This window comes from Octopus bimaculoides, chromosome 9, assembly GCF_001194135.2.
Source record: "Octopus bimaculoides isolate UCB-OBI-ISO-001 chromosome 9, ASM119413v2, whole genome shotgun sequence".
NCBI lineage: Eukaryota > Metazoa > Mollusca > Cephalopoda > Octopoda > Octopodidae > Octopus > Octopus bimaculoides.
In genome coordinates, this window is record NC_068989.1 from 17,657,523 (window position 1) to 17,671,625 (window position 14,103).

The 14,103-nt window shown below is 34.3% G+C and overlaps 1 protein-coding gene across 3 annotated transcripts in view; it reads right to left on the bottom strand.

Moving 5' to 3' along the window:
• Positions 1 to 14,103, bottom strand: part of LOC106877074 (fibropellin-1) — a 34,188-nt gene that overhangs the window by 791 nt on the left and 19,294 nt on the right. The window contains exons 4-11 of one of the 3 annotated variants that reach the window (XM_014925858.2): positions 13,792 to 13,959; positions 13,205 to 13,349; positions 11,612 to 11,722; positions 10,865 to 10,984; positions 8,758 to 8,871; positions 6,192 to 6,311; positions 3,309 to 4,538; positions 562 to 579 (exon numbers count right to left, since the gene is read on the bottom strand). In XM_014925858.2, the coding sequence (XP_014781344.1) occupies positions 562 to 579; positions 3,309 to 4,538; positions 6,192 to 6,311; positions 8,758 to 8,871; positions 10,865 to 10,984; positions 11,612 to 11,722; positions 13,205 to 13,349; positions 13,792 to 13,959 (2,026 nt within the window). The remainder of the gene's footprint in view (positions 1 to 561; positions 580 to 3,308; positions 4,539 to 6,191; positions 6,312 to 8,757; positions 8,872 to 10,864; positions 10,985 to 11,611; positions 11,723 to 13,204; positions 13,350 to 13,791; positions 13,960 to 14,103) is intronic. The other 2 variants (XM_014925859.2, XM_014925860.2) reach the window with 2 other exon arrangements.

Consider the following 14,103-nt stretch of genomic DNA (forward strand, 5'->3'; position numbering starts at 1 on the left):
TATATATATATATATATATATATATATATATATACATACACATAGACATACACGTACATACATACATACATACATACATACATACATACACACTTACATACACATACACACACGCGCTACACACACATATTTGGATACAAGCACATTTACACATTTTATTGACATTTTAACCGACGATCATTCAAGCATATTTAAATGATTACTTTTATATGAGACTGAACACAAAGAAAGTCTGTAAATACAGTCTTGAAAAGCATTTACCGATTTGCTTTGCTGTCAGAAATCTCTAACTTTTTTTATTTATTTATTAGACTCTGCTCTGTATTATTTCAGTTAGGTAAGCTGTACTATTTATGTATATAAGTACTAAAGATAAACTTTAGAAAAATATAACTCCTGGGGGTCTATTCATCCGACTAAAATACTTCAAGGCGGTGCCCCAGCATAGCCGCAATCTAATAACTAAGACAAGTAAAAAATGAAAAATAAAAGCTAAAATCGGATCCGGCAGATATACTTATCAAATAGGAAATGTAAGAATGAATAAAGTTTCGTACTTACTCATTTGGGGGATTTTAACTGCAAAAGAATAAGAAAAATACAAGCACTATTTTAGTAATTGTTTAAGATGTTATGTTCTACGTATTAACATTTTATAAAATGCATATACAAGGGGGTGCTGAAAAGTTTCTGGTTTGGGGTAAAAGAAAACACAGGAGGATTCACACACTTATTGCAGCGGGCCTTCAGTTCTTCTATGCTCAGTAAAAGAACTGTGACCCCTGTGACGTGGACCATACCATTAAACACACTCTGCAACGTCTTACCCTCGCTATTTCCCCCAGTATAATCGAAACACAATGTAACTCTCACAGCCTACGGAAATTTCTCCTGGAAGTGACTTTCTTTACCATAAGATGTAATACCATGGATCATGATAGCACCTACAAATGACGTTCTTAGCATTTTTACTATTTCTATTATGTTATTTTATTATCACTTTATTATTTTAACTTACTTCCTCACATGTTAATTTACTAACATTTGGTCTCTCTGATGAAGCGTTTAGGCTCAACCATCCAATGTTTGTTCAACATTTGTAAAATCCCTTTATATCACTGGCGTGATGCGGAAAAGTTGGAAGATTGGGCAACCCCATGGTAGAAACAGCTGTAAAAATTTAGTATTTATACACTCATTTATTCTTATTCGTTTATTTTTATTTTTCTATTTATTTACTTATTTATTTATTTGCTTATTTCATTCGTTTATTTGGATCAGTTATACATATGATTGTAACCAATTAATAAATAGATATAATTGAATGTTTACAGGTTGTTGTTTGTCGATTGTTTATCCTCTCCATTTTCCTCTATTTGCCTTATAAATCCTGGGTGTATTTCTGCTTTACCCCCACCCATACCTAGTATTCGATTGCGATATTACCCTGCAATAGTAAGCACTTGGATATAAATGCGTAGGTATACATCTAGTAGTATATTGGATATTTACTATCCCTTAGATAGTTGCATAACCTCTAACACATACATATATATATATATATGTATGTATGTATGTATACACATATATACATACATGTGTGTATGTATGCATGTATGTATACACACACATATATACATACATATAATATATGAAATATTATTAAGTAAGAAAATAGAGAGATTCAATGGATAAAATTGATTTATTAATTAACATTGCCTACAATTGGTACATGTGTGTGTGTGTATGTATGTATGTATGTATCTATGTATGTATGTGTATATATGAAGAGATTCAGTGTAAAACGCAATAAGCACCAAAATAATGTATTTGTAGAAGTTGTTATCAATCTATTGTCCATGGAAGTGGGAACTTTACTGCATAATTAGTTTTTTGCTCTACGAATCATATCTCCAGCTCTTTCGTGTTAAAAAGTAACTTCTTTCGTAAAACGCACTAAACGCTACTACTCTTTCGCCACAGAGCGAAATATATCCACCTGACCAATCAGGGTGCTCGATTTGTCGAACAATGCAAGTTCATGAAAGTATTACATATATGTAACTGACAGGTGGGAGTTCAGTCAATAGTCAGGCCAAATTTGAATATCAAAGTAGAATATTGAAAACGGTAAGTAACGAAGCTGGATTTTTTTTATTAACCCTTACATATGTTTGTAATCGCAAGCATTAATATTCTAAGTTGATCTAGAATAATATAGTTAAACAGTTTATGGCTAGAACAAAAATAAAATATGCGTGAGTGTGTCTGTGTGTGAATGAGCACGCGGTACTGCGCGTGTGTGGTATGTGTGTGTATATGCGCATGTGCATGCGAGTGAAAAAAGCGAGTGTGAGTGTGTGTGTGTATGTGCGATGTTGTATTACATAATGTGTGTGTAAATCCGTCTGGTTGCTCTATTGCCCCCAATCTGCATTCTGCGTGCTGGAGCATATATGGTGTGCGTGTGTATGTGTATGTGTGTCGCGCGTGTGCATGAGAGAGAGAAATGAGCGAGTGTGTGTGTGAGTGTGTGCAATGTTGTATTACATAATGTATGTGTTTGAAACTATTATGGATTAAGGGAAATATTTACGTCTACTAATACCTTTAATTCATCTCTTACCTAAAAACTCAAAGTTGTTCTGAAGTCTATGGTGCGATAGCAATATCTAATAAAACTAAACACAATTTGAGTTGTCTCCCGTTCTTTATGAAATGATTAAAATAGTGTCATTGCGTTAATGCAGTATTTTCCTCATAGCGTATGATTTTTAATTAGAGTTTTGATACTCATTTATATTGGCATATCTGTATGTTTCCATACCTTGTACCATTCTTGCTTAAAGAAATTTTATACATTAATGTTAAAGGAGATAAAATGTTAAAGTTATTTGTATATGAAAAGTTAGTGTATTTACGGTAAAATAAATATAATCTATTTTATAAGACCTTTATTTTTTTGTTCAAATCAATCTTTGAGGTTGGTGGAAAGAAATGTTTGTTTTGTTTTAGAACTATGAAGAAAATTCATTAAAGGAATCTAAATTTGAAATATCGAATAAGCTTATCAAAATATTAAAGTTATATGCTTTTGGAATATAAGTTTTAAGTTAATTTCTTGATTAGAAAGAATGATACCAACAGGACACGGTAAATTTTCCGAACAGTACAAAAGACGCAAGTGAACTGAAAAGGCTGCAACTGGGAATTGAAGTAATATTTGGATTTTGATTCAACCGGATCTTAAATCATACGCCATCATGCAAATAGCATCAAATTATGAAACACATAAAAGTTATACTTACCTTCGCAGTAATTCCCATTAAAACCAGATGGGCATTTGCAAGTGATTGGGTTGGCATTATAAAGGCATGTTCCTCCGTTACGACAAGGGTTTGTTAGGCAATTCACAGCTGGATTCTTTTGATCACAAAGCTTACCATACCATCCATTAATGCAAGAACAAGAGAAGTCATTCGTTCCGAATCTGCTACAGCGGCCGTTGTTAAAACAAGGGTTCGGAGTACAAGGATCACTTTGAAATTCGCATCTCTGTCCTGTCCAGCCTTGTCGACAAGCACAAACGTAGTTGTTTCCCATAGGAAAGCATTGTCCACCATTTAAACAGGGGTTTGTTGTACAAGTCCTTACCAAACTCTCACAATTTTTTCCAGTCCATCCATAGGTACATGTACAGGTGTAATTATATGTATCTTGTACATAACATTGTCCATTATTCAAACATGGTTTTGAAGCACAAGGATTCCTAATCCCACAGTCTCGACCCCCAAATTCTGGAGTACAGTCGCATATTCTTGTGTTTAAGTTACAAGTTCCACCATTTTGACATCTTGGAGAGCACCGATTTGAAAACTGGCATTTATCTCCGAAAAAGCCATTTAGACATATGCAAGTAATTTGATTGTTTACCATCTGACAACGTCCACTATTATGACAGACATTTGGATTAGACGCGCAAGCATCTCTAATTGAACAATCTGTCCCTAGAAAACCTTGAGGGCAGTTGCATCTTCGTGTGGTTACGTCACAAATTCCTCCATTTTGACATGGTGAATAGCATTCGGTCGTGTTCTCGCACCTATCTCCGTAATATCCACTGAGGCATAAGCAAGTGATTTGATTGTTTACAAGCTGACAAGTTCCACCATGTTGACAGATATTTGGTGTGCAAAATGGTTGTTCACATCGTTGTCCTGTGAATCCAACAGGGCAAAGACAAGTGAATTGAACTCCATTTGGATAGCATGTACCACCATTTTGACAGGGTGAGGTTTGACAGGAATTAATGAGAATTTGACATTGTGTACCAGTAAATCCAGTTAGGCATTCACATTTCGCAACAAAGTTAGTTGTAGCACATCGGCCACCATTTAGGCAAGTCACTGAGCGACATTTATCTTCAAATTGACAACGATTACCGTAAAAGTTAGGAAGACATTGGCACATAAATGAGGTTCCCGCATTCGAACATTTACCACCGTTCATACAAGGTGCTGACAGACATGCTGAAAGAACTAGTTTCAAAAGCAAAAAATAGAAAAAGAATAAATTAGCAGGTGATCAAATAAAATTGTTAGGAAATAAAACTCTTTTATGAGAGTTATTAAAATACCATTACAAAAAGACTTAATTTTGTAAATGAGTTACAAGTGAACGTGATTTTTTTTCATCTTGAATGAATAAAAAATTTAAAGTTAAGTTAGCATAGTTATGCCTTAATATCATTTTTACTGAGTGGTATATCAGAAGCCAAAGTAAAACTGTCAATGTAAAACTCATAACATCTCATGTGAAACTACTAACTGAACTTACATTTCATCAATAAGACGTTAAAAACATATTAAGTTCAAATATGTTTGATATAACGTCAATTGGTAATATAAATAGAGCTGTATTAATATTATAGTTATATAATTAAGGCGGCGAGCTGACAATCGTTACTGCGTCGAGCAAACGAGGAAAATGATGAGCAGTATTTCTTCTGTTTTTACTTCTGAGTTCAAATTCCACCAAGGTCGACTTACTCCTTCATCCATTTGAGGTCGATAAGACACACTATTTGAACACTGGGGTTGATGTAATCGACTTAACCCCTCCCCCGAAATTGCTGGCCATATGTCAAAACTTGAAAGCAATTTTATAGCTGTACTAAAATTAGAGTTGTTATAATTCTATTAATACTGTAGAAAAGAAGTTGTATTGATATTAGGTTCAAAATTTGGCACACGGCCAGCAATCTTAGAGGAGGTAGTAAGTCGAATGCATCGATTCCAGTGCTCAGCTGGTATATATTTTATCGATCCCGAAAGGTTGAAGGGCAAATTCGACCTCGGGGGAATTTGAACTCAGAACGTAAAAAAGGATGAAATACTGCTTAGCATTTTGCCCGGTGTGCTAAGGAGCCTGCCATCTCGCTGCCTTACAATCGGCTATAATATTAATACCATTTAAGGCGGCGAGCTGAAGTATCGTTAGCATGCGGTCAAAATATCTAGCAGTATTTCGTTCGTTTTCACCTTCTCAGTTCAAGTTCCGCCGGGTTCGACTTTGCCTTTCATCGTTTCAGGATCAATAAAATAAGTACCATTTAAGCACTGGGGTCGATGTAATTGATTTATTCTCTCTCCTGAAATTGCTGATCTTGTGCCAAAATTTGAAACCTATATTATAGTCGATGACTGTCAACTAATTGTTTAAGAGTAGTCGTGTGACTATATTTCCTTAAGTTCTCGTTAAAGAGACAAAAATTAAGCAGACAAAAATTAAAACACTTTTGAACCTTTTTACCTAAAGTTGTTATATAAACTTTGTAAGTTGACAAGAAATGTTCTAAGTGAAAGCTTAGTTCTGAAAATTCTTATGAAATTCTATTGCTACATGAGCGTCTAATTTTCCTTTGAAAATCAGGTTACAGCGCTCGATTTTATTATAACCTGAAGGCAAACACGTCGAATTCGCCTTGAGTATGAGAACAGATGACATGTATTGAATTAAATCTCACGTGCTTCTTAATCAAATGAAAAATCAACTGTTTTTTCTCTCTTAGAATTAGATAATGTAAAATTCAGAAACGACCGTCTCTTTAAATTACTGGAATCTAGTTATATTACGTCTTCCTAAAAAACAGAAAACTGTGTGTAAACAATATTGTTAAAACTCTCAGTTACCACTTTGACATCTGTTTCCGGTAAATCCAGGGACACATTTGCAAATGAAATCATTGACGCGATTCATACATGTACCTCCATTGTAACATGGCTGTGTTTCGAAAAAGCATGGTTGCATCTCTAGAAAAATAGACAAACATTTAGTGATGTTTCAAGACATAAAGTGTGTATTTCAAAATATATTAAATTTTTCGCTTTCCTTTATTTCAAATCGGTATCGCGTTATGAGGTTATCTCTTAATAGGATATAATTGTATTGGTTCAGTCCAAGAAGAAAGTGAAGCTATTTAGTTCCTACACCTTTTGTAACGGTGGTGGTGGTAAGAAGTCTGTTTCCCAACCACATGGGTCTGGATTCAGTTCTACTGCGTGGCATGTTGGGCAATAGTCTTCTACTATAGCCTTAGGCCCACCAAAGCCTTTGAGTGGATTTTGTAGAAACTGAGAAGAAACTGAAAGAAGCTCATCTTGTGTGTATGTGTGTGTGTGTGTTTGTTTGTGTGTGTGTGTGTGTTTGTGTCCGTTTGTGCCCGTTTGTCCCCCACCACCGGTTGACAACCGGTGTTAGTGTGTTTAAATTCCCATAACCTTGAGGTACGGCAAAATTGACCGATAGATAGTACCAGGCTTAAAAATAAAATAAGTATTTGTATCAATTAGTTCGACTAAAATTCCTTGAGGCGATGCCGCATGCCTAGAGGTAGATGGCTGCAGTTTAAAGACTGGAACAAATAAACTTTAAAAGATAAAAGATAAATGGTCACCCATAAAAAGACTAGATTCCAACACGAACGAAATACTCCTTCATTTTTACCGTACTACTACTAATTATAACTGACTGAGTTATCTAATTCTGTAGTAGTGACATACAATAATTCAGACTGAAGCAGTTACAGTGAAGCTTCATGACTATAAATGAAGACATGGTGTCAGGTTACAAAATTCTGAGAACTTAAGAAATATCTTGATGCTCTATCGACACAATATCTTGTTGCTTTCAGAGAGAACGGGCCTCTAACCTTTTCTATTCTTCTTGTATTAACGGATAGAGTTAGAAGATATTAATACAGGTAGCGGATCTTTTCTGTTTGGCTGCATCTGATGAAATTTTAAAGTTTAACGAACATTTAAAAATTATGGTGTAGTGATGTAATTTTCCACGTTGAATCTCAGGAGCTAATTCACTTTTCCAGAAAAATTGTTTTAAAAGCGTTACAGAGATTTAAAGTTTGATCATTTTTACCCAGTCAGACAACTGGGTTTAGAAGCTGCCAATTTTGCGTGTTGTCGGTTGTAATCAAATGAAATATTGGTGGAATTCTACTTTACGCATGCCATATAACCCCTCATATTTTTTTTTATTTTGGGGAATTTACACACAGGAATTCGTAGAATTATACACCCTGCCAAATATTAGTGCGTGATTTAAGGCCTATTTAGCTATCATTTTCAGTACATCTCACAGCCATCTCATATCTCATGTGTTTTGAGTATTCAATATGCGAAAAATGACCACGTGGGTAGGCAGTTTGGCAACAGCTTAGCTTATTACTATGGAAACAAGTTCCTATATGTCTGTGGCTTTCGATCAACTAAAATTATCCGAAATTTGCAAAATTTAAAAGTTGTTAAATCTTTACTTATTAATTTATGGCGAAAATGAATTTCCTATCAATGACAACCATACAAAAATACACCAATATACCGAATATGAAATCAATTTAAAAAAAAAATTAAGAAATTAAAAAGTGGCAGCCAAACAAAAATGATCCCCAGTAAGAGAAAGGGAAAGGATTGGAAACAGTATTTAAACCGAGAAGTCTAAGGGAGAGAGAGAGAGGAGGGAGGTGGGAGAGAGAGAAGGAGAGAGAGAGACCTGCATTAAATGTGCTCAAGTGGAGATTGCACAGGGCTAGAAATTTCAAAACAGAAGGAATATTTTTCTCTATTCAATGACTTGTTTGGCCTCTAACTAATGAGATGTTAATTTGATTCATTCTGTTTTCTTCTTCGCCTTTATAACCAGTCAGAGTAAGGTGGTCATTGAAAGATAGATAAAGACTAGAAAATTTAATATGTAAATATTGTTGTTAGGTGAGCAATTTTTATTGGATGCTATCAAGATATTTAAGAGAGTATTGTGTCAAACTAAGTATGGAAAGCCGATGCGGAAGTCAGAATTATTTTACGGTCTTGAAAATAAAACCAGTTTTTGGAATGAAGCATTGATTTGCGTGACTGTAAGTGCATTATTTTTAGAGAGTGAAGTTTTAAGCTGTGCGTTGTTTCACAGTATGGGGTTCTGGTTCTTAAGAAGTATAGTACGCTTCTTGTCACTATCGAAATGCTAACGACGTTTCAATTAATAAAAAGAATTACTAAGGTTGTAAATAAAGCTTTTGTGCGGAAGTCAATCACAGTCTTCAGAGGTAAATATATGCTGTTTCAATTTTTATGTTTTTATTAAAGGTAACATTGTACCGACTGAATTATCACAAGGATTTTCGTCTTTATTTCCTCCTACCGAACGAAAATATTAGCTCATAAAATTTAATAAATAACTCACTTTTCTCACACTGTTGGCCTGTAAACCCGTGCATGCAGTTGCAGTTATAACCATTAACTCTCGAAATGCATGTGCCTCCATTGTAGCACGGTTGTGCATCACAGTAATCTACACCTAGAGAAAATATAATATTATACAGTATTTAGAAGCTTTATTTTGTTTGCTTGATACCGAGAACTGAAAACCATAGCATGTGAAATGAACCATCGAAAATGTGCTTCCGTCTGTTGATTATTTTGCTTTCAGATTTTCTTTTCGCTTTCTGTGTTTGATTTTCCTAATAAACTTTTAAGTGGCGAGTTACCATACTGATTTGGTATTAATTTCATGTGAATATAGGTTATATTTCCTGATAGTAATTTGTCAATATCTCACTCAAATATTATCTTAAATTGAATATTTCTGCTATAACCGGGTTGGTAGTTTTCCTTTGATCTCTGACTTCTTCGGGCGTCTGACTTGTGTATTCCACATAAATGAAAACTCTTCATCCTTGCATTGATTCTGCTTTCTGTTCTTTTCTTTTCTGTAGCTGAAATAATGAAGTTCTGCTGTTCAGAACTTCCAGTTGAACCTTCCCCTACTCACATCAATACGTTATATACATTTTTATTTTCGTGTCTCACTCTGTTTCTCTTCGTTAAAGCCCCACTGAGCATAACATGTAGTTATTAAAAAGACCACGTTCCTATCCCTTAAATCTATATTATTAAGTCCACATTTAGCTCACTTCCTACTATCAAAATTCCACATTAACAACACCATTCTTTATCCCATTCTTCAAAACTGAGATAACCGTGTAGGTCTAGCATTAGTCTTCCAACAAATGATTAAAAATGGTTAACATATTTCTTAGAAATTTACTAAGAACAAATCAACTTGTATATTTCCAATTAAATCTTATTGAAAATTCTTGGAATATTCCATATTCCATTTTTACTAGCCGAGAATCAATTTCTAACTTCATGTTTTACTAATATATAAAATAAAAGAATATATTATTAAGTTCACATCGCTTGGCGTAAAATCCCGCATTGTAACGACATTAGAAGTCCTTGGCGAGATTAGTGCATGAATCAGCATTTAGACATGTCTGGGTGCTACACATATTGTTGGCTTGTTCAAGACAAGTGGGTATATAGGGAGATTAGTTATCAATAAAACAAATGTAGCCAGTCACAGAAAGGCGGTGAGCTGGCAGAATCGTTAGCACGCCGGGAAAAATGCTTAGCGGCATTTCGTCCGTCCTTACGTTCTGAATTCCAATTCCGCCAGGATCGACTTTGCCTTTCAGCCCTTTCGAGGTCGAATACTGGAGTCGATTTAATTGACTTATCCCTCCATCGAACTTACTGGCCTTGGACCAAAATTTGAAATCAATATAGTCTGTCACACATATTTTTATCACTAAAGCTGTTTTGTGAAACACTGGCGGGATAATACAGTTCTATATTTAAGTGAAGAGGAATTATGTACATTATTTACATTTGACGGATATTTTTACTCATCTTGTTTGTTGTTAGCATAACTTTTCGGCTGATATACCCACCAGCCTTCATCAGGTTCGAAATTTTCCCAAGACACCTGATGAAGGCTGGAGGATATATCAGCCGAAACGTTGTGTTAACAACAAACAAGATGAGGACAAATATCCATCAAATGTAAATAATGTAAATAATTGGCGGGATATTTCAATAAGGAATGCAACAAGGAATCGGCAAGGATATGATATGTTACAAGGATATGATAAAATATATTTATTAAATAAATAATATATCTATATGAGAATATATTAAATAGTATATCATGTTAAGAAAATTAGAATGTATTACATCGAATTAAATGAAATTACGTTAGTAAATTAACGAGTCGTAATAAAGCACCAACTAAGATTGGTTTTTACACTAAAATAAGATAGTTTCTGTAGACAAAAGAATTCAATGGATACCAATAATTTTTTTAACTAGACATATTTAGTGGCTGTCATTATTTCTCAATTTACCATGGAGCTTGATGACTAAATTGCTTGTAATACTTACATTTGATAAAATGTTTGCAATACTTTATCATAATGATGTAAATTGAAATAGAAATACTTCATTCTTACCAATTTCACATCTGAATCCAGTGTAACCACTCGGACACATACAGGAATAGTTACCAATACCGTCAACGCATGTACCACCATTTAAACAAGGAGTTGTCGTCAGACTGCATTCGTCGATGCCTAAGATAAATTAATATTAACCCATTCTTTCACTTCGTTAATCTTTGCTTTGAAAACTCATTCTAATTTGGAACAACACCAGAGCTATTACAATATCATGCATGTCTACATTGTTAGTTTTTAAGGGACTATTGTTAATATCTTGTTGAGTATATGAGCAGATAAATTCAACCTGCCTAACTAACATGTAGGTAACAACAAATTTTTCGACCGTTCGATCATATCTACTCCTAGTATTAGATGTTAACTTTTAACTAGAGTAATAGCTTTTAATTTTTCACTCACAATAAATTATTATTGTCCAGTCAAGGAAATGACCGAAATACTCTGCAACCATTATTTGGAATATTTCTGAGGAGATAAGTAACACACTAGCAGGTGAAATATATGTAGAAGCAGATGGCTTGTTATATTAAATATATAATGTACATAGAAGTGTAAATCTGAGCGTGCATATGTTAAAGATGTCCACGTTAAAAAGAGTTTATTCTATGAAATAGATTCAATTAGCAACATTGTTATAGCTAAAATAAAATACATATTGATAATTTTGTGATTGTTAGGATTAAACAGTGTCACCAATTGTTTCAAATAAAGTTTACAAGTTAATAAGAAAAAAATAAATACCTTTATTACAATATTGTCCTGTGTATCCTGGGTTGCAGTAGCATCTAAACACAGAACCTTGCACACTACAAGTCGCACCATTTTTACAGGGTGAGCTACGACATACATCAGCTGAAAAAAATGTTGGAGATACATATCTTTTACACACATTTTTCTCTATCTATGTAAATAATGAAATTCGATAAAATGAAAGTGAATCAAATGCATTAATTACAGCAATGTATTTACAATCTCACAGAAAGAAAATTTGCTGATATTTGTTGATTTGTTTTAACAGAGATTTACATGCTTTATATTGAATTGAGCTATCGCCAGTCGAGTCGACACCGTGTCAGTCTAGAGTTGAAAGTGTCAAAGCATCCTTTATTATCACGAGTGCTACATTGAGAATAATGACAAAGATATTCAACTCTCATTCATTTGAATGCTTTGCTGTAAATATGTATTATGTGACGGTGTAGCTTTCTGCTGTTAGGAGGAAGGGCCCTGTAATAATCCTTTCTACTATTGGCACAAGGCCTGAAAGCTTTTTGAGGAGGAGGGTTTAAGTCGATTACATCGACCACAGTGTATAACTGGTCCGTATTTAATCGACACCGAAAGGATAAAAGGCAAAGTCGACCTCGGTGGAATTTGAACTCAGAACGTAGCGACAGGCGAAATACCGCTAAGTCCAGCGTGTAGCCCTGTAATAATAACGAATGACTACAGCTTAAAGAGACATTCTTTTCAAAAGAGCAAATCCCACATTAAGACAGTGTTGGCTATTCCGAAAGAAAATCGTATGAAAGGAGAGTTAAAACTTTTAGAAACAGTATAGTATGTATATGTCATTGAAAAAAACTTATCAAAATTATAGTATGTTTCAAAATTACGTTTCTGGCGGATATTCATTATTCAAGGCGATATGTATTATAAGAGAGGATAATAAAGCATAAAATTCTGAGATACTAAGTGCTTTCCTCAAGGCACTAACGATTGAGGGAAGTGAATCAACTTCACCAGAGAACAAAGAGTCGACCCAATATAGCGCTCCCCTTATTTTCTATTACAATCTCATACTTCTAACTCTTACAAATACTTATGTTCTATAATATTATATAAGAATTTACCACTGGAGTGGCACAAACAGTAGCGTATCTAATTAGATATTTTACCCTGGCTTCGTTCAAATTTCGCCGAAACCAATTTGTATTGTTTTCTACTTTTTCCGAGATTGATAAACTAAAAATAGAAACGAAGCTCTGTGTACGCCTTAAATTACAATCGCTATCTGTGAATCATACTAAGTATATATTCATCTTTAAAGGGTATGAAACTGTAGAATTGTCTGAAATAAAGTCTCTTCATAGACTTGATGTGTTATTTGTGCTTCGACAAGCTTCCGCAATACCAGTGAATATTTCATTCCTGTTTCCGATATATATCTCAAGATACGCATTTCGTTTAAGCAGATGGCAATTAGATGCACGTTATTGACAAGCTAGTATTGAATTGTAACATATTTTATCGAACTCAGGAATTTATAAGGTAAACTGATCGAGGCGAAATTAAAGTTCATGATGTAAAGAGACATAAATAATCTATAATTACCATTGAGGTTACAGAACGGACCAGAGAAACCAGCCTTGCAGACTTTTTGACCGTTGTTATCACACATAAACCTGACTTGCTCAATGATGGGAATTTCACACTTCATCGCGCAATTAGGACCGTAATAGCCTTGGCTGCAGTAAGTCTGAAATAAAACAATTACACAAATATTCTAAGACTTTAGAAAATGGCACTTTAAAGATTTATGCTATTTTGGTCGCAAATAGATCGTATTGAGGATAAACATGTTTATTGCACAATTTTTGCATCTCTAGAGGTGTGAGTGATATCTAATTCAAGAGAAGGTTGGACAGAAAAATAAATGCCAGCTAATTTCACTCAACCATTCTTCCAACTGCACGCCAACTGCTGCATGATACATGAAGATCAGAAATGGATGACCAAAGATTTGATCAGTAATATTGGGTTTATCAATGTCTCCGAGCAGAGCCTAACAGTGTCCGCAACACAAGCAGCAATAAAAAGGTACATTAATACAAATATGAGTGATGATACTCGCAGATCAACAAAAGTAGGGCAAGAAATATCAAGATAATTTCAAGATAGTTCATAACTTTAAGACTTACTCGTATTTGATATGTCAGTTGACTACCAGTTCCATATTGACCAACCGTAGTTTGCATTTGATAACTGGCTTCTTCGATGCTCTTGTGGGGCATATTATATCCGCTGTTGTAATCATATTTATCAATCAATTCTTGGTTGTCTTTTGCAGTAAAAGAAACAATAAATTTCTGAAAAACAGAGGTTAATGAGTATATATTCTACTAGATATAGATACTATTGTAAAGAGTATAGATCACTAGAAATATAAGGTTATATATATCTCTCTCTCTCTCTCTCTCTCTCTCTCTCTCTCTCTCTCTCTCTCTCTCTCT